This window comes from Coenobita brevimanus, chromosome 8 (genome assembly GCF_032717465.1).
Source record: "Coenobita brevimanus isolate Jiangsu-jjx chromosome 8, ASM3271746v2, whole genome shotgun sequence".
Taxonomy (NCBI): domain Eukaryota; kingdom Metazoa; phylum Arthropoda; class Malacostraca; order Decapoda; family Coenobitidae; genus Coenobita; species Coenobita brevimanus.
Genome location: NC_136961.1, coordinates 35,959,454 through 35,984,192, shown reverse-complemented (window position 1 = coordinate 35,984,192; position 24,739 = coordinate 35,959,454). Strand labels below are relative to the sequence as shown.

Here is a 24,739-nt window from a genome sequence, read left to right as displayed (position 1 = left end):
TGTATAAGCCAGACTTGCTGAACTAGGTGGAAAGTGATTGTTGTATATGTATTTCTAAGTCATTGTAAGTTCCTTAGTTTTGCTCACAGAACGGTGGGTGTTTTTCTTGTGATAATATATATGCGTGCCTTTGACCAGTGGTGTTTGTGTTTTTCCTTCCTTGCTAGTACTGACCCGGTTGCGGATAAAGAACCCAATGTTGCACCGCGTCTGCACTTGGGAAGTCAGGGCGCAGCACACGCTGCATAACAACTTAAATAGATAATTCGTAGGAATGTGCTTACTCTTGCAGATAATAACTCAGTAAGACCATAAAAAAGTATTTTCAGTGATCACCATTACATTCAGCCCTTAACCCTAAGCCTTCGGGGGTTCGTAGCCGCCGCACACTCCTCCCTACGGGCGATTTCCGAGATTTTGGGAAAAATATCCTTACTTTAATTATATCTGACAAACTATAAGAGCTAGAGATTCAAATAAAAGTTCGTAAGACTCACCAACTCTTCCTCTTTCCAATGAAGGTATCCCGAGGTCTCTAGGTGGTTCCGTCGATGAGTAAGGATGAGTTGAAAAGTGGTTTTTCACGTTTTGGCGCGCGGCTGGCCACTGGCCACGGCCTTGGCCCAGCCGGGTAGCATTGGCAGCACTGCCTGGAATGGTGATTGTAACACTGCCCGTGCGTCCTTGGATGGAATGCGGAAGATTCCACTCGTTTTTTCTACTTCTTACTCACCGCCGTGAAAATGAGTCATCACCTGGTTCATGTGGCTCACTCAAGGATTTACCACCCGCTCCATTATGCCTCTATGCCCAAAAGGTGTGTGGGAAAGGAAATATCTCGTCGTGTTTCTGTACTCACGTCTTCCGTATGGAATATTTCTCCTTTACTTCGTTTTTCTGTTCTCACTTCTTCCGTAAATAATCATATTTCTCCTTTAATATGACACTTAGAGGTGTGCGGTACGTAGGAGGACTACTGGGCCTTGAAAGCAGGCTGTGAAGCCTATGCCCAGAGTCGGTCACATTAAAAAAAAAAAAAAAAAAAAAAAAAAAATAGAACTGCACTGTACATCATCACTACACATAATTACACTTTGACAAGTAAATGTTGTTGCTCTTTCACGCATTATCGTTGAGTATGAGGCAATTATTTGTAATGTAAATCAGATTGCTCTGTACAAATCAGGGTCATAGTGAAAATCATATACATGTTTCACACAACTAACATTCTTTGCACATTACATCACAGATACATTGATGCTCATATTTGGCACAATCTCCCTGAGTATTGAGTGAAATAATTTAGGTATAGCCAAGTAGGTATTGTTCTTTGTGGCCCGCTCACAAGTGGTTTTCTTTCAGGTAACACGTAGGCAAACGCAAAGTATTTCCAATAATTTTCTAACCAATATCCACTACACAGTATCAATTTCTGTATTGCACTTACTATAAATCACTTATTTGCGCTTGTAGAACTTATTATAAATGACTTACATCTTAGCACTTACTATACTTCACTCATACTATCACACTTTTCACTCATTTATGAAAATACACAAACATGTGCATTGCTGTACACTATTTACACTTCCCCACACACCTGCTCAGTAGTCACGCTCGGAGTGATACTTTGAGAAGCATTTGGGGCCTAGGGGGACCTTGCATTCTGCACATTGGTACGAGGTCTCTTTTCGTGCTGAGGTACGGCGTTTGGTTGTGCGGCAGACGTGACACCGCCTTTATGCCAGACGACTTGCTGCTGTTCTCCCGATCTCCACAATCTTGTGCTGACGGAAATACTCAGCACAGCTGAACATGTCTGCTGGGGCCGCTGTCCCTCGCCTAGCACCTGTCACCTGAGCAGTTGAATATTGCTCAAGGAGTTAGGATGCCAGCTCTCTCTCAAACTCTCATAAAGAGAGAGGCTTCCTGACAAGCTCCTTGAATAGTATGAAACTGTTCAGGACGGCGATATCAAGAAGGTGTAAGAACGCCTTCTTGTACCCCCTGCAGGACTTACGTAGGCAATCGACCCCACCAAGTTGCATGTCCGGTTTATCAACCAGCCGCATGTTGATACTGTAATCGATGACTGCATCTGGCTTTACCACAGGTTCCCTGGTCCTGTAGTCTGTTTTACCAGTTTCCTCCAGCACACCCTTATGAACTGTAGGCAACTTGTTAACCCGTCTCTTGTCATGCCAGAGATTGACTAACATGTTCCCACATTTCTTTGTCAGAAGGGCTCCTTTCTCAGTATTTGCCGGAAATACTGGGAAATTCTTTCTGTTGGCCCTAACAGTTGCACAGGATCCAGTACCATGGTCAAGCAAATACTTTGTCAACGCCGGGGCTGTGTAATAATTATCGGTGTACAGAATGTGGTGCCTGTTGAAATACCTTTCCATCAGCACTTTCACTACTGATGCAGAAAATCCATGAAGATCATCGCTAGGTATATCAACATCTGTTGCCGAGTAAACTATAACATCCAGCACATATCCAGTTTTACAGTCACAAAGCACAAAGAATTTGAGGCCAAATCTGTGATACTTTGATGGCACATACTGAATAAATGCAAGCCTGGCCCTGAATAACACCAGCGACTCGTCAATAACCACTTTCTGGAACAGATGGAAAATCCTGGAGAATGACTCTTTCAGCATTGTAAGGATTGGTCTTATTTTCCATAACCTGTCGTTCGGTGCAGGCCCGTAATTTTCGATTGAAGTGTAGGAACCCCAGGATTGCCAGGTACCCATTGCAGGCCATGTACTTGCCGAAGACAGGTGTGCCAACGAGTTCATCCACCGACCAATAGTCGTGAGCACAAGTTTTTTTACGTGCACCATCAGCATGGTCAGGGCAAGCCACACAAACATTTCCCCCACCTTAACAGGTATCCATTCTCGCATGTGCATGCTTTCACTTGCAAGTATGTCCAGCCAATGCACACACATGTCCTGGTGTAAATTAATTTCATCCACCATGTACTGCATAATTGCAGTCATGAAAATTGTCTTGAGTAGACTACTAATAGTCCAGGGCCTGGGGGGAAGTGCATCCTCCTGCACACCTGCACCCTCCTCATCAAATGCCGGCACAGATGGCTCAAAGGCAGCACCATCCTCCCACACAAATGTATCCACTCTACCCACACGTGGTAGAGCAGGCCGTCTGGCAGTTGCACAGCGTTTTTCCATCACTCGTGCACGATCACGTGCACGGCCACGGACATGGGGGAGGAGGAGAGGGAGAAGGAGAGATGGGGGAGTAAGCGGGTGATGACTCACCTGACGCGGAACTTTCCATAGAAGACACTCTGCGCTGCGTATCACCTCGTGGCTCCCGTCTAGGAAATACTACTCCTGAAAGGCCTGGTTGAGGCGAATCTGTCTTTGAAGTGGTAGGCTGAGGTGTGGGGGAGCGGTGGAGGAAGATACGTCAGCGAGCAGGCAGGAAGAGTGTGGGGGAAATGGCTCTGCAGCATTTTTTCCGTAGATGTCCGCCAGGCCCACAGCCACTTACCCAATCTCCTGGTCATCTTGCATCTCCTCATCACCAAAATCATCGCTCTCATAGGCTGTCCCTTCCTCCTGTAGAAGTTGGAGAGCCCTCTCTGACGTTGGAGAGCGAGTAGGGGTTGGAGGGCGAGAGAACTTGCTTTCCACGTGGTAGCTTTCTTTACCCTCTGATGACGTACTTTCACTGAGTGTTCTAGATGACACAGTTTCGTCTAGGACACGTCCCATGGCACTATCACTAAGCCCTTTCCCTGCCACAAAGGGCATGACTTTAGCAGGGGGTCAATGAAGCAATCGGCCCTTCACGCAGTGGAATGGAATCAGATGACGTCGAGGAAGATGACATGGCTCCTCTCGTTACCACTGCCGAGTACAGACTGAACAGCGTAACCGCAGGATACCTGTGGGTCCTACCTACCCCGTAGGTATTATAGAAAATGGTCCTGCGCTCAAACAGTGGCGGGAAGGTGAGTGAGGTATATCAAGTCAACCGGTGGCCGTGCGCACTCTGAATCCTGTCATGCATACACGTCAACCGGCGGATAAGGGTTAAGATCGTCATGTGTCAAACTGTGGCACAGCTGTGCATGATTAGCTATGCGTGCCACAAAATTTACTGCCATGCTGGCTTATGTCGTATCAAATCATTTCTCCTGGTATCACCCATCCCTACTGCAAACTGATGCACTGATGCCTTGCCCACCGCCGCTGGTAACTGGGAATCCTGTTCAGGCTAGATATTCTTGAGTAATGCTGTAGCCTGTACTAACCAACACCGACAGCCACGTGGGAGATTGTGGACAGGATTGCGATTGCGAAAGTAGGTTACTTACGCAACGCAATACTACAAGTTTCGGACGAGTTTGCTGCAATCGCAATTCTGCAATTGAAGTCATGCAGTCCGCTATTGCGGAAATTGCGGATTGTGGAAATGATTGCAGAGATGCCCAGCGCTGGAGATTGGTGAGTATAGTTGATAAGTCAGCACGCTCTTCCAGGCTCAGTGTGTTCCTCTGCTTTGTTAGAAGTGCATTTGCATGGCTAAAACCAGCTTCAACCATGTAAGAACTTGGGAATACAAGTGAAAATAAATCAACCACTGCACGATGCCGGGGTATTTAGCAGTAGTATTTACACTTCTCCAACTGTCACTGAGGTTTTTACTTCTCAATATTGCTTTTACTTCGAGGTCCATAGTCATAACCGGAAGTTCTTCAGGTAACTGAGAGTCAATGTCTGCAATTCCAAATCAAAAGAAGAGTCCTGTCAGGCATGTGCATTATCTCCCGGTCCTCAAAGAGTATTTTAAAGTCTTCCCTTAATTTGTCAAGGTGCGTTGTGTACATCTCCAGGTAAGTGTCGAAAATGTTTTCATTTTCTTCCAATTGCCGTGATTTTGAAAATACTAAATTTTTCTACGTGCCAATGAAGCATTAAATGGGTCTGTTTTGGCTTAGAAGATTAATAGTTGTCCTGGCCTGAATAATCGTAACATCTTTGCCCTCCAGACGTTTCTGTACTTAATAAATTTTGAATATGCTGTAGGTTTGCCAAACAGAACAGAAAACTCTTACACATTTTTAACACTTCACACAGTGATCGGTTTACATCTGTCAGAAACTGCACAGTTAGATTGTATAAGCCAACAAGTCTTTGCGAGCTATAACCGCTAGACGGCCATCTAACCTCAGTGTGCAGAAGCATTTATTTCAGATTTTCTTCACTGTCTTTACATTGCATTGCAAACAATCTTCATAACAGTTTCAGTCACCTGGAATTATGATCTCACCAACTGCATGTGATGCTCCTTTCCATGGTATGGTGAGGGAGATACTGTACGATGCCTTCAGGTCTCCTTAATTATCAACAGTAGCAGATGCTTTGAAAAATGTCTTTAAATTTGATCGACTTGTATTTTTTCTCTCAGTATCTTTTCTTATCAGAGTGAACTTTTTCAAGGTCGTCTGTCATCTTCACAGGTTTCATCGCATTATTGCCGACAGTGCCGGTCCTAGCTTTTCTGAGGCCCTACGCTGGATCTTTGGAGGCCCCCCCCCCCACTCTTTGTTTGCATTTCTCCCCCTACCCTACATATTCATCCCCCAAGTTATATCCCTATCCTGAGCAATGTAAAGTAAAAAACTTGTACTGCATAATCTTTTATTCTCTGAATAAAAATAAAATAATGATATCTTGAGTGAAACTATAATTTACATATAATCATTATTCAGATATATAAAAACAGAAATTGTCATTGCCAAATAACTCCATAGTGACGAAACGGCTACAGCATTATATTTTTTGTAATATTATGAATTAGGCTACTACTATTGGAAAAGGAAAAAAATTATAGCTAAAATGCCGAATAGTAACATATATGTTGGAACAAAAACACTGAAACAAAAACATGTAACATCAGTAAAAATATCATTATAATCGGTAATAAGTCTGAATTTTACACCAAGACGCTGTAGGCTCTCATATATAAGTAATCATTATCCACAGAAAGTTTTAATATTCTAATGTTATACTATAAATAGCGATAATGAATATCATCATTATAAAACAAGGAATATTAGCAATTAATTTAGACTTTCACCCTCCTGCACTTTCTTGAGGCGAAGTCGTCTATTACATCATCATAGTTGAGATGCTTCCCAAGCTCTCTGTTGATGCCAATGACAGCAAGTCCACTCAGGCGTTCCTGACTCATCGTTGAACGCAAGTAGGTCTTGATTAGCTTCAATTTGGAGAAACTTCTTTCCGCGGAGGCTACAGTAACTGGAAGTGTCACAGCTACCCTAAGTGCTATCCACAGGTTGGGGTACAGTTCTTCCAGTTGTTTTTCGTGGATTAAAGAGAGCATCTCCAGTGCTGTTGTCTGAGTGGTACTTAAGGAAGGTTATGAATTTCTTGTGCCAGTTCAAGTCCATTTGTATCTGATTCACCACTGCAGCTCAAAGTCGTCTCTACTTTTGCACACTGACTTTTCAGTGATTCATGAGAAATTTTCTCTCAATTGTTGAACTTCAGCAGCACTCCAAATTTATCCTGCACCTCTCTTCTAAAGAACCTAAAGCCGAGTCCACTACCACATTAAAAAATGAAATCTCAAGATTCTTGAGAGCATCGCCAACTGGCTCATCTGCAGCTTCATAAGCAAAATGCCTTTTTGTGCTCCTGATCCGTTTTTGTTTCAGTTGTGACTCAACATTCAAATCTTCACACAACTCTTTGGCAGTGGTTTGTGCTCCAGCAAAACCAGATTCTCTGTAGAGTGCAAGGGAGGTCTTGGCTTTATTTATCAGATCCATTGCAACATCTAATTGCATGGAAGCTGACTGAAGCAGTTTGTTGACCTGGTTGACAATAGTTAAAATATCACACCAGACAACAGAACAAATCAAGAAGCGGTAGGATCCGACCTCCTCTGCTAAAGCCTGGGCTTCCACTTTGGCAACAGGATCAGACACATTCTCTCGAGCCTCTACAAGGGCATCTCTGATCTGAGTTGCCTGGTGTCTGACTGCATGGATGCTTTGCAATCTACTCTCCCATCTGGTGTCACTCCAAGACTTTACTGTGAGATGTACATGTTTTCTGAGAACAATCCATCTTTGTGTGGCAGCTGAAAAGAAAGTAAACAATTTCTGGAGATGCCCAAAAAATCCAACAGCATCCCTTGATACTTTTGCTGCATCTTCAATTACCAAGTTCAGTGTATGTGCCCCACATGGAACATACACTGCCCTGGGGTTTTTCTGAAGAAGTCGAGCTTGAACGCCTTGTCTTTTCCCCTTCATATTTGCTCCATTATCGTAAGCTTGACCCCTGCAATCTTGAAAGGGTATATCAAGCTCCTTCAGTTTTTCTAGTATCACAGTAGACAAGTTTAATCCGGTTGTCTCCTCCACAACCACAAACCCAAGGAAATGCTCCTGGATTTCTGGCGTGTTCTCCAGATTCAAAGTCCTAACAATGATGGACATTTGCTCCTGGTGGCTAATGTCTGGGGTGCAATCGAGTATGAGGGAGAAATGTTTTGACTGGCGGATTTTTATAACAATGGCCTCCATCAATTTGTTGCTTATTATCTGGATCAACTCGTTCTGGATATGCTTGCCTAGGTAATGTGAGTGTGTGCTGTTATTTGTAATTCTTGCTAGATGTTGATCCATGACTGGGTCAGATTTGGCTAACAGTTCCAATTCTTTGAGGAAATTTCCGTTATTTGGCTCATACAGCTTGTCAGAGGATCCTCTAAAACCTAGATTTCTCTCTGCAAGTGATGAATAATGCACACTAAGCGTGTGAGCACATTCTGACACCTCTTTCTTTCTACCTCCATCAATGACATCTCTTGCTTGTCAATGGTTTTGCCCAATTTCAACCTCAGTTGCAGCTCTTTCCAGATCACCATGGATTTTAAGTGGTCTGGACTGCACTCATGACTGCGAATCAGTGCATTAATGTTTGACCAGTCATTTACACCTCCTTCTATGAATTTCTTATTTTTAGTCTGAAACAACTTGCAGCAAAAACAAAATACGGAATTTGTATATTCTGAATATATGAGCCAGTACGATCATGTGCTGGCACATACACACACATAATAGCCCACATTTGTAGTACAACTTTCGGTCTTACCCACACAGTCCTTATCCAACTGATCCATACTCTCTTATATTCTCCTTCCATCTGTTACTCACAACAATACACATTCCTTCCTTTGTCCTCTCATTCTCACCTACTCCCACATATATACTCCAGCCATACTCCCATTTTCTCAAACTCTCTCCTTTCCATTTAGTTTTAGTTAACCCACATACATCCACTTTTACATCCTCAAGCACCTGGACAATCTCTCTTTCACCTCATCATTTACACCACTTACATTCATCCGTACCAAGTTCTTTGTGCGATCCTTAGTCGCTACCTTTTGGTCAGTCTGGTCCGAGGCTTCTTGTTCGTAATTTTAGTTAGTTGTTTTCCAGGGAGGAGCACTAACCCTCCGCAAACCCACTTGTTATCACATAGGGAACACATGTTGGTTGGTTATAAGGTTACCACCTTCTTCTAGAAAATGGTTGGTCTCGTGTGGTTCTCGGAATGGATGTGGAGTACGATATCCTGCGTTTTGACGTGGATGACTTCCATGCACGTCTATGTGCACATGGTGACAATGTTGACGTGGACTAACTGTGTGAGTGGTTGGACGACGACGAGGGCAATCCTGGGTATCAGACCATGTCTGATATCGAGATCGCATCTTCAGTTGCAGGTGTCAGTATCCAGCTTGAAGGTTCCAACGAGGACGGCAACTATGGCGTGGACTCCTCTCAGCGTGACACTACTCCAGCCATCCTCAAGCTGAGCACACTCCAGGAACATGCAGAGTTCGTTCTCGACTACCTGGAACTCCCGGACTGCGACAGAGAGATGGGGCCCTTGGGACTTGTGGAGGAAGTGTGCACTTTCAAGCAGCGCATAATTAACTGCCAAAATCATCATTCCTTGCGTCAATCAACTATTGACAGCTTTTTCAGACCCGTGACCCCTGCTGTGCCCAGCCCTGGCTCCACACCATTGCCTCCCCAAGACAGACCCTCATCCTCCGAGCCACAGCCCAGCACATCAGGCACGGTGGAGTCACCACTGAACGTGAGCTTGGTCCTGTCTTCAGAGTCATCTGCCTGGTAGTCCATCACCACGACCCAGTGATGCACCCCTCGGCCACCTGCATCATCTACTTTCAGACTCTGACAGTGATTAAACGGCAAGAACTCTCCACTAGACCACACGGGAATTTACAGTGTTGTGCAGTGAAGAAAACAGTGTGTAGTGTTAAGAAATTAGAATTGTGAGTGCAAAGTCTAAAGTGTAGAGTGCAACACTGATTTTATTGACGTTCAATGGAGCGCAAATTAGACTACAGTGTGTAATGTTAAGAAAATGGATTTATGAGTGCAAAGACTTAAGTGCAGAGTTCAACACTTATTTCATTAAGGTGCAATGGAGTGCAAGTAAGACCAGAGTGTGCAGTGTTAAGAGAATGGAATTCTGAGTGCAAATGACTAAGTTTAGTGCAAGACTTCATGTACAGTGTACCGCAGGTGCTTCAGGTACTCCTTTGTACTGTCAGAGTCTGAGAGGAGGAGGGTTATTCATCGAGATGGCCAGGGACTTGTTGTAAGTACCAAGATTGTTTCATATTGTACTGTATTTTCCATACTTACCTCTAAAACCTCATTTCACTCTTTTATGTCCCTTATTGGCGTGAATAGGGTCTTAGGTGCTATGCATGTGCAATAGGGAGGTCTTTTTCTGAGTTAGGCTAGGTTAGGGTCCATAAGTACCAGTCCAGGAGCCAAGGACTTGTTGTCGGTACCCAGAATGTTTAACATTGTATAAACTCACCTCTAAAACCTCATTCTCTGGTTCTTTTGCATTTATTTCAGTCTTTTATATCCTTTATTGGTGTGATTTGAGTCTTAAATAAGTGCTATGCATGTCCAGTAGGGGGTTGTATAGGTGTTTTTCTGAGTCACGGTAGGTTAGGGTCCATAAGTACAAATCCAGGAGGCTGGGGCTCACTTTCCGGACGGGACCACTTTCCGGACATGCTTTTGGCTCTATTGCATCGGATAGTGGAGGGATTACTTATATATATATATATATATATATATATATATATATATATATATACCTGTATATATACAGTATATATATATATATATATATATATATATGGTGCTATGCATGTCCAGTAGGGAGTTGTATAGGTGTTTTTCTGAGTCAGGGTAGGTTAGGGTCCATAAGTACAAGTTCAGGAGGCTGGGGCTCACTTTCCGGACATGCTTTTGGCTCTATTGCATCGGGTAGTGGAGGGATTACTTATATATATTTATATATATATATATATATATATATATATATATATATATATATATATATATATATATATAACACTGTCCATCGCCACAGCTAGTGGGAAAGTTTCAACAAACATTTACTCATGGCTGTACCATATTTACACTTGGAATAGCCTGAAGGACTCAAAAGGATAAAACTAATCCAGAATTACTATGAATGGGCCTTAACTGATATCACATAACCAGATTCGGTCTAACGGACCTACAGTTGCCTGAATGAATTGCGAATGTGCTCTTTGGACGTGACTGGATGTACAGTCGATGATAAATGTTTATATAATATTTCACCACTTCTACCATTTTCATGCATTCGTCAATACTCCTAGACTGAATGAGACGGTGTTTTTCTCTTGCTTAGGGTTGATTCTTACTATATGACGTGTTAAGAAGGGAAGTGACAGATCTGCCACAAGTGTAAAATAGACCCAGTAAAAAAAGTAGACCAACCTTTTTATGTATGACTGTACCTGAACCAGATGTGGCGTGATTTAGTCAGAAACTAGACAGCACTCAGAGAGCACATACCTTCTCCAACGTTTATACCAGACAGCTTAGATCTCCTCCCAAACTTTATCAATTCTTCGTTTGCCCATGACCAACTTGTCCAAAAAAATTAAATTAAATCCATCCAAAGGTATTTTAAATATCTTTTTGACAAACAAACAAAAACTAGTCCTGAATTGGGATTGAACTCAGATCGCCTGTAAATTTTAATGAACTCTTAGTTCGCCTTTGGCCCACATATCCACAAACTTTCATTGAAATCCATTATTTACTTTTTGAGGTATCTTGTAGGCAAACAAACAAACAGACAGACAAATAAGACTGAATGCACAACCTCCTCCAAATCCTTTGGCGGAGGTAATGACCTAGGCAAGAAAATGTAATTTTATTATTATTATTATTATTTTTACGCATCTGGACATAGATTATGATGATGATGATGTACGTATATGGTTTGGAAGAAAAGTTGGGCTAATATTTCACCTGTCCTACTTCTCAATTTCCTCTGCTGTAAAATGTTGCCAAGCAAAGCTTGTTATGTTGTTCTGCCAATAGATGATTCTTCTTAGTATAAGGCATTAAGGAAGAAAATTTCAGACATGCTCTAAATGTGAATTAGATGCAGTTGAATCGAAGGCCAGTTTTTTTTTGTACAGATCTAAATTGTTCATATCCAAATGCTTTCTCTATTCATCTTCGATTGTCAGGCCGGACAGGCTTTTGGACAAACTATTGTTGAGAAACAGGAATTACTCGAAGTTTCTCAGTGTTCTCGTGTTTTTTAATATAGCTCTGGGACTTGTGAAAACAGTGAAGTTGGCAAGCATTAACCCATAGTCTGTGGGGGAGGCGGTGGCTCAGTCGGTAGAAAAGTGGCTTGCAGTCCTACTGGACCCAGGTTCAAATCCCCGCTGAGGCAGGACACAATTTAAGGATTTGAATTTGATAAAAGCATGCTCTACTAATCTACCAGAAGACCCTCCGACATGTCATAAAAATATCTCCACTAATACCAATACACCAGTCCTGTATGAGACAGCCCTAGCATGTATTCAATATGGATGGTGAGTGTTAGTGCCGAATGGTGACATGGAGAAATGAATGGAATGTAGGAGGACTGCTGGGGCATGGGAGCAGGCTGTGAAGCCTGTGCCCAGAGTTGGACACACACACACACACACATATATATATAAGCCGTTGACGTCCTCCGCAGGACTGGCCTATCCCTACCGAAGTAGGGACGATACAGCCAATGTATCTCTACCCAGTGGCTTAGGATGTCTGGTAGAGACTATATGTAGGGTGTGAAGTGCTTGTGAGTGTGATTGTAGTGTTGTTGTGGCTTGGGATTTGTGTGTAGTCTGTGAACCGAGTGTAATTGGCCCACCTTAAGCGACTGGGTGCAAATATACTAGTATGTGCCACTGGTCACAACCACAGCACCCCTTATGTCCAAAGCAGTCAGTGTCTTGGTAAACGCTTCCCAATGCTTGCACATATTTCATTCTACTGATTTCTTCCTTTCTTTTCACATCCCTCCTTCTCCCAGCCATTCCCCAGCCACTTATACTCGCATTACTTTCATTCTCTATGTTCAACAATTCCTTAAATTGTTCTCTCCAACTGCTCACTTTTTCTCCCTGCTCCACTAGTAATCAACCATTTTTATCTTTCACTCCCCAGCTAACTTCTTTGGCACCCTATCTAACTTTATCTATTTCCAGAAAATTTTCTTACATTCCCTCCACTTTACACTCAAGTTCCTTCCAAATTCCTCATCCACTCTCTTCTTACTCTCTCTTACTAATCTTTTCACCTCTTTCTTCCTCTCTGCATGTAACTCTCTCTTCCATCTCTCAACTTCTTCCACGCCCCTGTTTTTCATCCACTCATTATATGCTTTCTCTTTTGTCACACAGCCTCTTTCATCTCTCCAGTCAACCATGCTGTTCCCTGCACCCCCTTTCGTCTTCTCTTCACGCAACACACCACCTCACATGCTGCACAGATTACTTTTGTGAATATCTTGCACACACCTTCCATGTCCCCCATTTGCTCCAATCTATATTTACCCAATCTCTCCTCCAGGTCCCTCTTATATTTTGCCTTTTATCCATCCTCTTGTAACTTTTCCACCCTCCTTGTATGTATTGCTTCCTCCCGTCCTTCCCTTCTTCTATTTCTACATTTAATTTGAATTTTAATTCTGCCGAAGAGGGTATTAGCTATCGCCAACCCCCTCCCGGCACAAATGCACACTAAAGCACTGCCATTCTCATCCATCTCTGCAGGCACACCCCACTCACCAACTACTCCATCCACCTTCCCATTCCCTACTTTTCCATTCATATCTCCAGTCAAAAACACTCTCTCATTCCTTCCAAACTTTTCCATGCACACTTCCACATTTGTCCAGAACTCTTCTCTTACTTTGCTTGTACGATCATGTGTTGGCACATACACACACATAATAGCCCACATTTGTAGTACAACTTTCAGTCTTACCCACACAGTCCTGATCCAACTGATCCATACTCTCTTATATTCTCCTTCCATCTGTTACTCACAACAATACACATTCCTTCCTTTGTCCTCTCATTCTCACCTACTCCCACATATATACCCCAGCCATACTCCCATTTTCTCAAACTCTCACCTTCCCATTTAGTTTCAGTTAATCCACATACTTCCACTTTTACATCTTCAAGCACCTGGACAATCTCTCTTTCACCTCATCATTTACACCACTTACATTCATCCGTACCAAGTTCTTTGTGCGATCCTTAGTCGCTACCTTTTGGTCAGTCTGGTCCGAGGCTTCTTGTTCGTAATTTTAGTTAGTTGTTTTCCAGGGAGGAGCACTAACCCTCCGCAAACCCACTTGTTATCACATAGGGAACACATGTTGGTTGGTTATAAGGTTACCACCCAGCATTGTAAATGTTTTTCTTGTTATACAGGAAATCATTTGGCTTGCCACTCAATGTAGAGCTACCCTAAAAACAGATCTTGTGTGCTGTACACCAAAAGGCTGACCATATGGAAGAACAACTCACTGAGCAGCATCATTTCTATACTGATCTACTGCTGTTGGAGCTTGTGGCAGTGTGAGACTGGGAATGTAACTGTGGTGTAAGGAGTGTGGATCATTAGAAAGTGCTTCAGTGAGTCAACTTTTGACATGGAGACACAAGGTGTGCAGATGTGAAGCCAGGCTAGGCATGACGAGGTGTCATTGGCTGCATCTTGAAGCTATTACAAGCACAATGTGTACAACTACAAGCACAGAATGAAGGACTATAGGCACAGAATGAAGGACAGAAAGAACTCAAAGATCAATTACAGGCACAACGTGCACAATTACAAGCATGGAATGAAGGACAGAAAGAACTCTAAGAATAATTACAGGCACAGAACGAAGAACAGAAAGCACCTTCAAGAAGCATTACAGGAGCAACAGAGAGATTTGCAACTGAGGATGCAAGGACAGCTAGATGCTTTCATGGAGGACGTGAAGGAAGAACAAAAACAGTTGAAGGAGGATGTATACACTGAGCTATGACAGCAGAAGTATGAGGTAAGCAATAATGTGATGGACTGCAGTTGGCATGTAGACAACCAGCTGAAGGTTAGTGAGGGAATAGTGATGGAATGCTGAAAGCATGTAGATAACCAGTAGAAGCATGTAGTCGACCATTTGAAGGTAATCAGTGAGAAAATTTAGGCTGTAGAGAAATATTGCACTGCTGAACCTCAGGCTAGTGTACACGGAGCATATGAAAAGAATGGAAAGCATATGGTGAATCTTGATGGATCCCAGGCATCTAAAGGTAGCATTACAGGGCTGGATAATCAGAATGTAGGAGTTTTAAGTCCTGGACTTAACTATGATGCCCAAGTTTTGGGGTCCCAAACCAGTGAAGTGCATGGCTATACTGGGGGTACAATTAAAAGGAAATCTTACGAATTTGATGGTAAAGTATCATGAGAAGCTTCCCGTGTGCAATTTGAGTTACTTGCTGATCAGAATGGTTGAGATGATAGGCAGAGGGCAGTGCAGCTTGCTACTAGCCTCAAGGGTGCCACAATGGAAATTATTGCCCTGATGGCAATAGACGAAAGGAACAGTTAACAGTCCTTAGTAATGGAGTGCAGATATGGGACCAAGTACCAGACTGAGGTTTACAGGCCAAGATTCCGGAGCTGCGTACAGGCTCAAGTCGAATCCCTACAGCAGCATGCTCATAACCTGGAGAATATGGCAAACAAGGGTGTACCCTGGAGTAGCACTTAACTTATTGGCTATTCTTCTGAGGGACCAGTTCATCGATGCTCTTGATAGTGGAGAGTTGAAAATGCAAGTGATGCAGGCACAACCCAGGAGCATGCAAGAAGAACTACCCAGGCCTCTAGAATTCTAATCTTACATCAGGTCCAGTATGTCCACTTTTCAGGCAGGTCATAATGTGGGATTCAAGGCAAGAAAGGGGCAGGTACGTGAAGTGGGAAAATTTGTAGGAAGTTACTGGTAGTGTTGAAAGCCAGGACATCAGAAAGTGGATTGCTGTAAGTGGAAGAAAGAACAAGAGTAGATCGGAAGAGGTTGCTGGTTCTGTGAGAAGCCAGGACACAAAAAGGTGGACTGTTACAAATGGAAAAAGGACCAAAAATGGAAGAGTGCAAGGAAACCCACGATTGCAACAAATGGGTGTTGAGCATGTGGTGAGGTGGGAAACTTCAGCTATGATTGTCCAAATGAGAAGGATGGCAAGAAGAAGGCTGCAGAAGACAAGAAGGATGAGGGTAAATTATTAAAGGCTGATGACAAGGGGCAACAACCAGCCAGTTTTTCCCAAGTAGCCCCACCACTGAGGAAATGCAAGAGAACCTTGATGAATAGTGTGCGAGAAGTTGGAACAGACGGCAAGCAGTGTAGTAGAAATGGGAATCATAGCAAGAAACGCCACCATATTGTAGTGACAGGGCCAGTGTCAGATGAAGACTTGAAGAGGATGCAGATTTACAACCAGTGCTAGACTGGCTGCAGCGGAGTACAGTGTGACCATCTTGGCAAGTGGTTTCCAGATTCAGCCCTGTGACTAAGAGCTATTGGAGTCAGTGGAACCTTCTTCGTTTGAACAACGGACTACTGCAGCATCAGTGGGTGACACCTGATGGCCTCAGCAAGTATTGGCAACTGATAGTTGTGAAGAAATGAGGTCCGAGATCTTGGATGAGTCCCATAACCAGATCACTAGTGTGCACCTGGGAATGAAGAACACTCTAAGCTGGCTGCAACAGAGGTTCTACTGGACTGGCGTGCATCAGGATGCTGAAGAGTGGTGTCGGGCCAGTGAAGGGACCCAAGAAACGTGGATGCGGCCCTCTCCAGCTGTACCAAATGGATACACCGATGGAAAGTGTCATGGTGGACATTGCTGGACCTTTGCCACTCGCTGAAAGAGGAAACCAGTATGTATGTGTTGCCATGGACTACTTCACAAAGTGGCCAGAAGACTATGCCATCCCCGATCAAGAGGGTGCAACTGTTGCTCAGGTGTTGGTTGACCAATTCTGTCGTTTTCGGTTGCCACAAGAGCTATATTCAGACCAGGGTAGAAACTTCGAGTCTGCTGTGTTTTGTGAGCGCTGCAAGGTATAGGGGATCAAGAAGACAAAGACAACCACACCAAGGCCTCAATCAGATGGGATGGTGGAGGAATTCAACTGGACTCTGGGTCAGGAACAGGCCAAGTACTGCATTGAGGGACAAATGGAATGTAACCAGAAATTACATGCATTGCTGATGGCATATCAGTCTGCATCCTGTGAGTCTGCCTGCTACATACCTGCAAAACTGATGCTGGGCCACAAGTTACATTTACCCATTGACTTGTTAAAAGGAAGACCACCTGGTGAAGAGCTGTTTACAGACACCTCCAGCTATGTGAAGCATCTTCAGGAAAGGCTAGCTGAGTATATCATTAAGTGTGGGGAGCCCTTAAGTTTTCAAGCAAAGTGATGAAGTGCAAGTATGATGCCTAGGGAGGTGAGGTGAGCTTCAAGGATGATGACAAAATTTGGTTATACAATCCCCTGCAGAAGAAGAGACAGTCACAGAAGCTGCAGAGGCCGTGGGACGGGCCTTACACCGTTTTGGACCGCCTATCAGACGCAACATACCGTATTCAGAGAGGCAGGAAGTCTCGTCCAAAGTTGGTACACGTGAACCGTCTGTGGCAGTACCATGACCCAAGACGGTACAGCTGTGACGTCTCTGAGGAATCATGCTCACCCGCAGCCAAGGATGTTGAGGAGGACTACGGAGCTGAAGAACAAGGAAGGAGTGAATTATGGAGAGGAACAAGACATTCCAGGAGGAGTGGACTGTTTGGAAGAGCAAGGACGTTGTCGGAAGCGGCATGGGAGAAGACCTGATAAGTTGAAGGATTATTTTTTTGTATACAATTAGATGTTTCATTAGGATTAACGATTATGTTTGTGTATATTGTGTAATTTTATCAGCACGACAAAGGACCAGTGAGAGGGCAGTGTTGAGAAGTAGGATTTACTGGAAGTTTCTCAGCGTTTCTTGTGTTTTCACTCTTGCAAGTCAGAGTTTCCAGTTAGACTGCTGTTTGTGAGCAGAGATGTTTTGTAAGTTGTACATTAATGTTTGTGCTCTTTTTCTTTATAATGTTTTTTATATGTGATTGTTAAATTATGTGATCTTATTTCAGTTTGTATGCTAAATAATTCAGTGTTATGCAGAGTAAGAAAACTCTGGCATATTTTGGATGTCTATGATTTGGCAACTAAGGAAGCTAGAGTACACTTGAAGAATCGAGTGTAATGCAAGCTTCTAGAAGGATGGGGAAGAAACTAGAGTAGTTTCAGTCAGTTTTCAATTCAGTTTAATTGTAGTTCAGTGTAAGATCAGTGCAGTTGTACGTATGAAAGCAGTGAAGTGAAATTGGCAAGCATTAAATGTAACTGCAGTTGGTGAAGATTGTATAGCTCCAGGGCTTTTGAAAACAGTAACGTGTAGTTGGCAAGCATTAAGTGTAATTATTTGGTGAATAAAGACCGCGAACTTAAGAAGCCAGTGTTTATTTACAATGCCTGGGCTGATCTTGTGTGCTGTACACCGAAAGATTGACCATAGGAATAACAACTCACTAGGCAGCATCCTTCCTATCCTGAACTATTGATGTTGGTGCTTGTAGCAGTGTGCGACTGGGGATGTAACAATACGTTTCCCCCTTCATGTTTAGGCAATGGAACAGTTGGGAACCTGGATGGAGACCGAGTATAGTTGTTTATACTCCAGGAGAAGATAAAGACTTTGGGCTGTATTCAAAGTTGCATCGTTGGCTTCGTAGCTCCTTTTTGTCAGCAATTTATTTTGTAAAATACACATTAACATTCTTTTGTATGTCACCACACTCGTTTTGATATCGTCATAGATTGCTTTAATAACATGCATCAGGATACTGAAGCGTAATTGTAATGTGTGGAATAAATCGGCCAGATGGAAAATCACGAAGCTACACCAAATGAAGAAATTTTAATGTCAGCCATGAGGACGTCAGAGGAGGAAAGTGATGGAGGAACAGCACCGGAGTCTTAGCGTGCCTTGATTCAGCAACAGTCATTAGTATAATAATAATAATAATAATAATAATAATAATGATAATCATCATCATCATCATCATCATTATCATCATCCAACCCTACATTACTCCATGAGGAGGTAGGAGCCCGGGGCTAGGCAAGTTGGTCCTGACATTTAAGATGAGTGACCAGCCTCACTTATCCCTGAGTGGCATTACGTGAGCAGTAAACCTCAACCACCCCTTGGATATAAACCTTCACCTGATCAATCCGAATGGAGCGCCATAATTACCCACTAAACCACCAGGTGCCAAAATTTGGTTATATGGATACCATCCATTGTAGTAAATGGTTTCCTCGTGTACAGGAAACCATTTGGCTTATCACTCATTTTACAGTCACCGACAGGCAGAATAATAATAATAATAATAATAATAATTATACCAAAAATACTACTACTACTAAAATACTACTACTGCTACTACTACTACTCCAGGTCGTTGTGACTTCTATGTGTCCCGCACCAACTACGCCCAATCTCATCTTAGCCTTTTGGCTCAGAAGAACAGTCCACTGATTCCAGGGTTAAATATCATGTAAGTATTGCATTAATATAGCCCTTATATGGTCAAAGGAACCCTGGTATTCTATTGCAGCTATACCCACCTCCAGGTAACTTGTCTTTCATACTCCTCCCGTCCTCCCTAACAGTCCCGGGAGTGAGTGGGGAGCGAGACCACGACTTCAGGAAGGAGGTAGGGCTTAAGAGACAAGTTACCTGATGGGGAGGGGGGATGGAATTATAACTGAGATCTGTATTCAGCTCCACGAAACTGGTTTAATTTGTCGAATAACTAAACTATTCCCAGTTCCATATTATCCCTCTCAGTATGGTGATATCTTTACTATAATCGTTTTACATTAACCTGTCCCAAGTTTTCGTCCATTTTGTTGCTTAATTCACGTAGCTCAATGCCAGAAAAAGAGAGTGCTATGGCTCCAAGTCTTTCCATTTTATCCTTGACTCGCACCATATTTTAACATCTCGGTACTGAATATGAAGGGATTGTGATTTTAGGTAAAGTTAGAGTAAAGTGTGTGTAATAACAGACGATTCCTGTACATCTCCCCGGCACAGGTTTAGTTCGTCCAATCCCTAAACTGTTCCTAACCCCATCCCGACTCAGTCTTGATCACTTCAGTATGGTGATTACTTTACCCCATTTACTCTACCTTGGCCTAAAATTACCAGCTCTTAATATTCAGTCCTGAGGTTTAACAAGAGATCAACACTAGAATATGTTGCTAGTCACTGTAGAAGGGTGAAAATCATGGCTAAGTAAGATGATAAAGATATGATTTATGCATGCCATTTGCTGAGGTGCTTCTCAGTTTGGGAATAGCCGTCATGATTTCTATTATTATTAGAGAACTTTCACAAAGGGAATAAAATAGTTAAGAGATGGCAGAAATAAACAAAGAAGAATAAAATCAACAGACTGAAGACGTCAGTTCTTTACTATCAATATTCCTGTAATCTACCCCTTAACCATTATATCACCCAAGGATTATTGTTTACTACCGCACGATTTTATTAATACTGGTGGAGTCGCCTAGTACCGAAGTCGCTGATGAATGTTAGACCTAATTTCTTAAGTTCGAAAAAATATGAAGAAGTCGGTCAGAGATAGCAAAACTTGAATAAACATACGTTATCTTAATTAAGAGGTTGAGAAAATGAAAACTACTGAAAAACGACTTATCACAAGGACTTAATGCATATTTTGTGTGTGTGTGTGTGTGTGTGTGTGTGTGTGTGTGTGTGTGTGTGTGTGTGTGTACAGAGCATCAGCCCTTGTTCAGTCGGGCCTCTACGAGAGATGGATGAGGTTTTCACAAGGGAACGCCACCGTGTGTAACAACCTGCCCAAGATTATCACTGTTCACACCGTCCTCTCACTCTCCAGTCTGTGGGTAAGCCTCCCTCTCACTCACCGGTGTATAGGTAGCCTGTGTAGCAATATCCTTTCACCTGCCAGTCTATGGTTAAGCCTTCCTGTCACTTCTTAGTCGAAAGGTAATTCACTCACTTATCTATGGGTGTATGAGTAAATTAATTCACCAGTCAATGATTACCTCTGACTGGCCTGTGGGTAGCACAGTTATCTCTAGAATTTCTTTACAGTCTTGTTTTGATTGGCCGTCTCAGATTCAGGGAAACTCTGATATTGTAATCTTTTCCTGATGGCTTGGCGTTCTGGCCTATCAGTTTTGCTTCCAGAAAAACGTTTTCTTGCTGTATTATGACACCAGGTTAGGATGCTCAACGGATATTTAAGTTTACTCTCTTTGCTCTGAATCATTTGTAGTTCTTCATCTAGAAATTCGGGGTATGAAACCCTATATGCTCCTAAGTACATAGATATCCCCTTTAATGTGATGGCTCCATTAACAATGCACATAGACATGCCTGTAGATTTTTTATATACCTTAGTCTTCATGGTTGAGGAGACGAAGGGAAAGACAGGAGGAAACAGCCCCTGTGAGAAGAGTGGAGAATTTGCAAGATAGGGAGAAAATGGCAGAGTATAAGAGCATAGTGGAAGAAAGATTGGGAAGGTATGGGATAGAGCAGATGGAAGGGGTGGAAGACGCATGTAATATATTCATGGAAGAGATAGGCGCAGCGTGTGAGGTGGTTTGTGGAGTGAGGAGGAGATGCAAGGGTGTGCAAGGGACAGCATGGTGGAATGATGAGGTGAAACGAGCTGTGGAAGAAAAGAAGAAGGCATATAGTGAATGGTTAGCGAGTAGACGTAGGGGAGAAGATGAGAGAGAGAAGAGAGAGGTATATGTGAGCAGGAGAAGGGAGATGAAGAGACTGGTGAAGGAGAGTCAGAAGAAAGTGGATGAAGAGTTTGGGAGGAATCTGAGTGTGAAATGGAGGGAGAGTAAGAAATTGTTTTGGAAGGAGGTAAAGAAAGTAAGGCAGTGTGAAAGGGGAAATAGTAGGAGAGTGAAAGATAGGAATAATAGAGTGTTGGTGGAGAAGAGAGAGAAATTGAGGAGATGGAAGGAGCACTTTGAGGATTTGTTGAATGTAGAGAGTGAGAGCAGTTCGAGTAGAAGTGGTTGGGGAATGACTGGGAGAAGAAGAAATGAGAGGAGGGAGGAAGAGATCAGTAGGGCGGAAGTAGTGGAAGCAATGAAGAAGATCAAGTTGGGAAAGGCCTCAGGAATTGATGGAGTGTGTGGTGAAATGCTTAGGTATGGGGGTGAGATTGTTGTGGAGTGGATATGGAAGTTGTGTAGACTGGCTTGGGAACAGGGAAGAGTTCCAGAGGACTGGAAATCAGGTATAATTGTTCCTTTATACAAAGGAAATGGGGAGAGAGAAGTATGTGGTAACCATAGGGGTATTTGCCTTCTTAGTGTGACTGGTAAAATATATGGTAGAATACTCATTGATAGGGTTAGGCATATGAGAGAGGAACTAGTTGGAGAAGAACAAGGGGGATTTAGGAAGGGAAAAGGGTGTGTAGATCAGATATTTGTTCTAAGATGTTTAGTGGAGAAGTATCTAGAGAAGGGAAAGAAAGTGTATGCTGCCTTCATGGACTTGGAGAAAGCTTATGACAGAATAGATAGGCAAGGTATGTGGAAGGTATTAAGAATACATGGAGTGGAGGGGAAATTGTTGAGTGCTGTGAAGAGTATGTACGAAGGAGCTAGGGCTACGGTGCAAGTCGATGGTGAGCTGAGTGAGTTCTCTGATCTCAATATGGGACTGAAACAGGGTTGTGTGATGTCTCCATGGCTGTTTAATATATACATGGATGGGGTTGTAAAGGAGGTGCAAGGTAGGGCAGTGGATGTGGGGGTGGCTCTAATGAATGAGGGTGAGATTTGGAAGATTCCGGCACTGCTGTTTGCTGATGATACAGTATTGTTGAGTGAAGATGAATGGGAGTTGCATGGTTTGGTGAATGAATTTGGGACAGTGTGTAGGAGGAGGAAGCTGAAAGTTAATGTAAACAAATGTAAAGTTATGGTGCTTGAGAGGAATGAAGTCACAGAATGTACAGTGAGGCTGGATGGTGAGGATATGGAGAATGTGAGTGCATTCAAGTACTTGGGTAGCGTGATGAGTAAGGATGGAACTCTGGGGGATGAAGTGCGTGAAAGGGTACAGCAGGGAAGGAAGGTTGTTGACTCACTGAAAGCAGTGATGAGAAATAGGGAGGTGAGTATGGAAGTTAAGAAGTCACTGCATGATAGTATTGTGATCCCTACCCTGACGTATGGAAGCGAGGCATGGACCTTGCAAGAGGGGAACAAGTCAAGAGTGAGAGCAGTGGAAATGAGTTACTTGAGAGAAGCATGTGGAGTGACATGGAGGGAAACGTTGACGAATGAAGAAGTGAAGGAACGTTGTGGGGTCGATGTGGATGTGGTTGAGAAGATTAGGAGAAATACACTGAGGTGGTTTGGACATGTGGAGAGAATGGAGAATGAAAGACTGACTAAGAGGGTGTATGTAGGGGAGGTGGAGGGAGGAAGAGAGAGGGGTAGACCGAGGATGAGGTGGAGGGATGGAGTTGAGAGGTATATGAGGGAGGGCGGGGTGAGTTGGGGGGAGGGTAGTCAAATGGTGGGTGACAGAGCGACTTGGAGGCGTTTTGTCTGTGGCCACCCTTTGTGGGATTAGGGTGTCTGGCTATAGATAGATAGATAGATAGATTGTCTTCAGGACATCTTTATCCCTGATTACCTTCATAACCTAGAAGGGCAGAACAAGAAACCTGCCAAAGGACCCATGTCCTCCCTTTCAGTGAAAAATTTCTTGATGTAGTTCACTTACTGAAAAACTTAATAAATATGTAGCTTTCAAAAATAGCCAATCAAGCAGTTCTAGTTTTGTATATAAAATTCCAAGTAAAACCTGTAATAAAATTTTGGTAAAGGACAGTATCTAAAAGACTTGGAAACTAGGACCTTCCGGCATAAGTATAGTGTAAGGACGGCCCAACAGAGTGGTGGCTTATTCCATCACAAAGCATCCAATGATTCCACACTTACTGGACAGGTTTTAAGATACTAGCAAGGTCAAAAAGCTCCCATAAAAGAAATGTAAATGTATTATGCTTAATTTCCGGTACATATGAGAAGAAGGTAAACAAAGGCTATGGTAATTTTAAATGTGATTAACTGTTAACAAAATTAATATAAAGCAGTATCCGCCAGAATAACATTTTTTGTAGAGGCTTGCTTTGGTTTAGGGGGTAAGTTCATGCGAGGTGAGGTGAAGTGAGGTTAGGTCACGGTACATCTGGTCAAATCAAGTATCCATTTGTTTTGTGTGCCCTTCCCTGCTGCAGGTGTAGACTTCTACCCTCATACTTCTGTGTCACTCTGTCTGAAGGTGTAGTATACGAAGTACTTACTGTCTCTTTTCATTTCCCCTATGGTAAATTTGCATAATTTTTTCCACGCTGACGTTTCTGCAGATAAATAAATAATTAATTCAATGCGTAAATGAGCAAATATGAAATATATGACCATACACCCACCCTGATCTTTTTTTTTTTATAAATCATACTGGTTCGTGTCCAGCAGAGGTAGCAGCAACATCTCCTCTCTCCAGCATGGCCTCTTCTTCTGCCACAGCTCACGACCCATTGAGGGGGGCTGATACTGGCAGCATCGGGCCTGAAGGAGGAGTGCATTCCATCACTGGCACCATGAAGTGGTACAGCATCAGGGCGAAGTATGGGTTCATTCAGCGCCAGGATACTGGTGCCGATGTATTCGTGCATTGCTCAGGGATTGCTGCTCCCTCTTCACGGCGCCCCTCGCTCTCGTTAGGCCAGGGCGAGATGGTCGATTTCCACATCATCCAGACACCGAAGGGTTCCGAGGCTAAGGGCGTCACCGGGCCGAGAGGTGCGGCTGTGCAGGGCACTGCTCATGCACGGCGGCGCCCCGCAGCCCAAGGACGCCAACCTGATGATCCCCGATATCCTGGAGGTGTGGACACGATCGTCGCTATGTGCATTGCGACTGCGAAGGCGTTCTGCGGCGATGATAAGGCGGCGCTGCTCATTCTACTCCCCCAAATCTTTGAGAAGAACAGGCTGCCACGCCTTGTCATCTCTCAGAGCTTCG

General features: G+C 43.3%; 1 protein-coding gene across 1 annotated transcript; it reads right to left on the bottom strand.

Moving 5' to 3' along the window:
* Window positions 1–6,553: 6,553 nt before the first annotated feature.
* LOC145407494 (zinc finger MYM-type protein 1-like) lies at window positions 6,554–24,390 on the bottom strand. The gene is made up of 3 exons (XM_080278423.1): window positions 24,247–24,390; window positions 19,241–19,352; window positions 6,554–7,803 (listed from the first exon to the last, which is right to left on the bottom strand). The coding sequence occupies exons 1-3, from the start codon at window positions 24,388–24,390 to the stop codon at window positions 6,554–6,556; spliced, it is 1,506 nt and encodes a 501-aa protein (XP_080134549.1).
* Window positions 24,391–24,739: the final 349 nt, after the last annotated feature.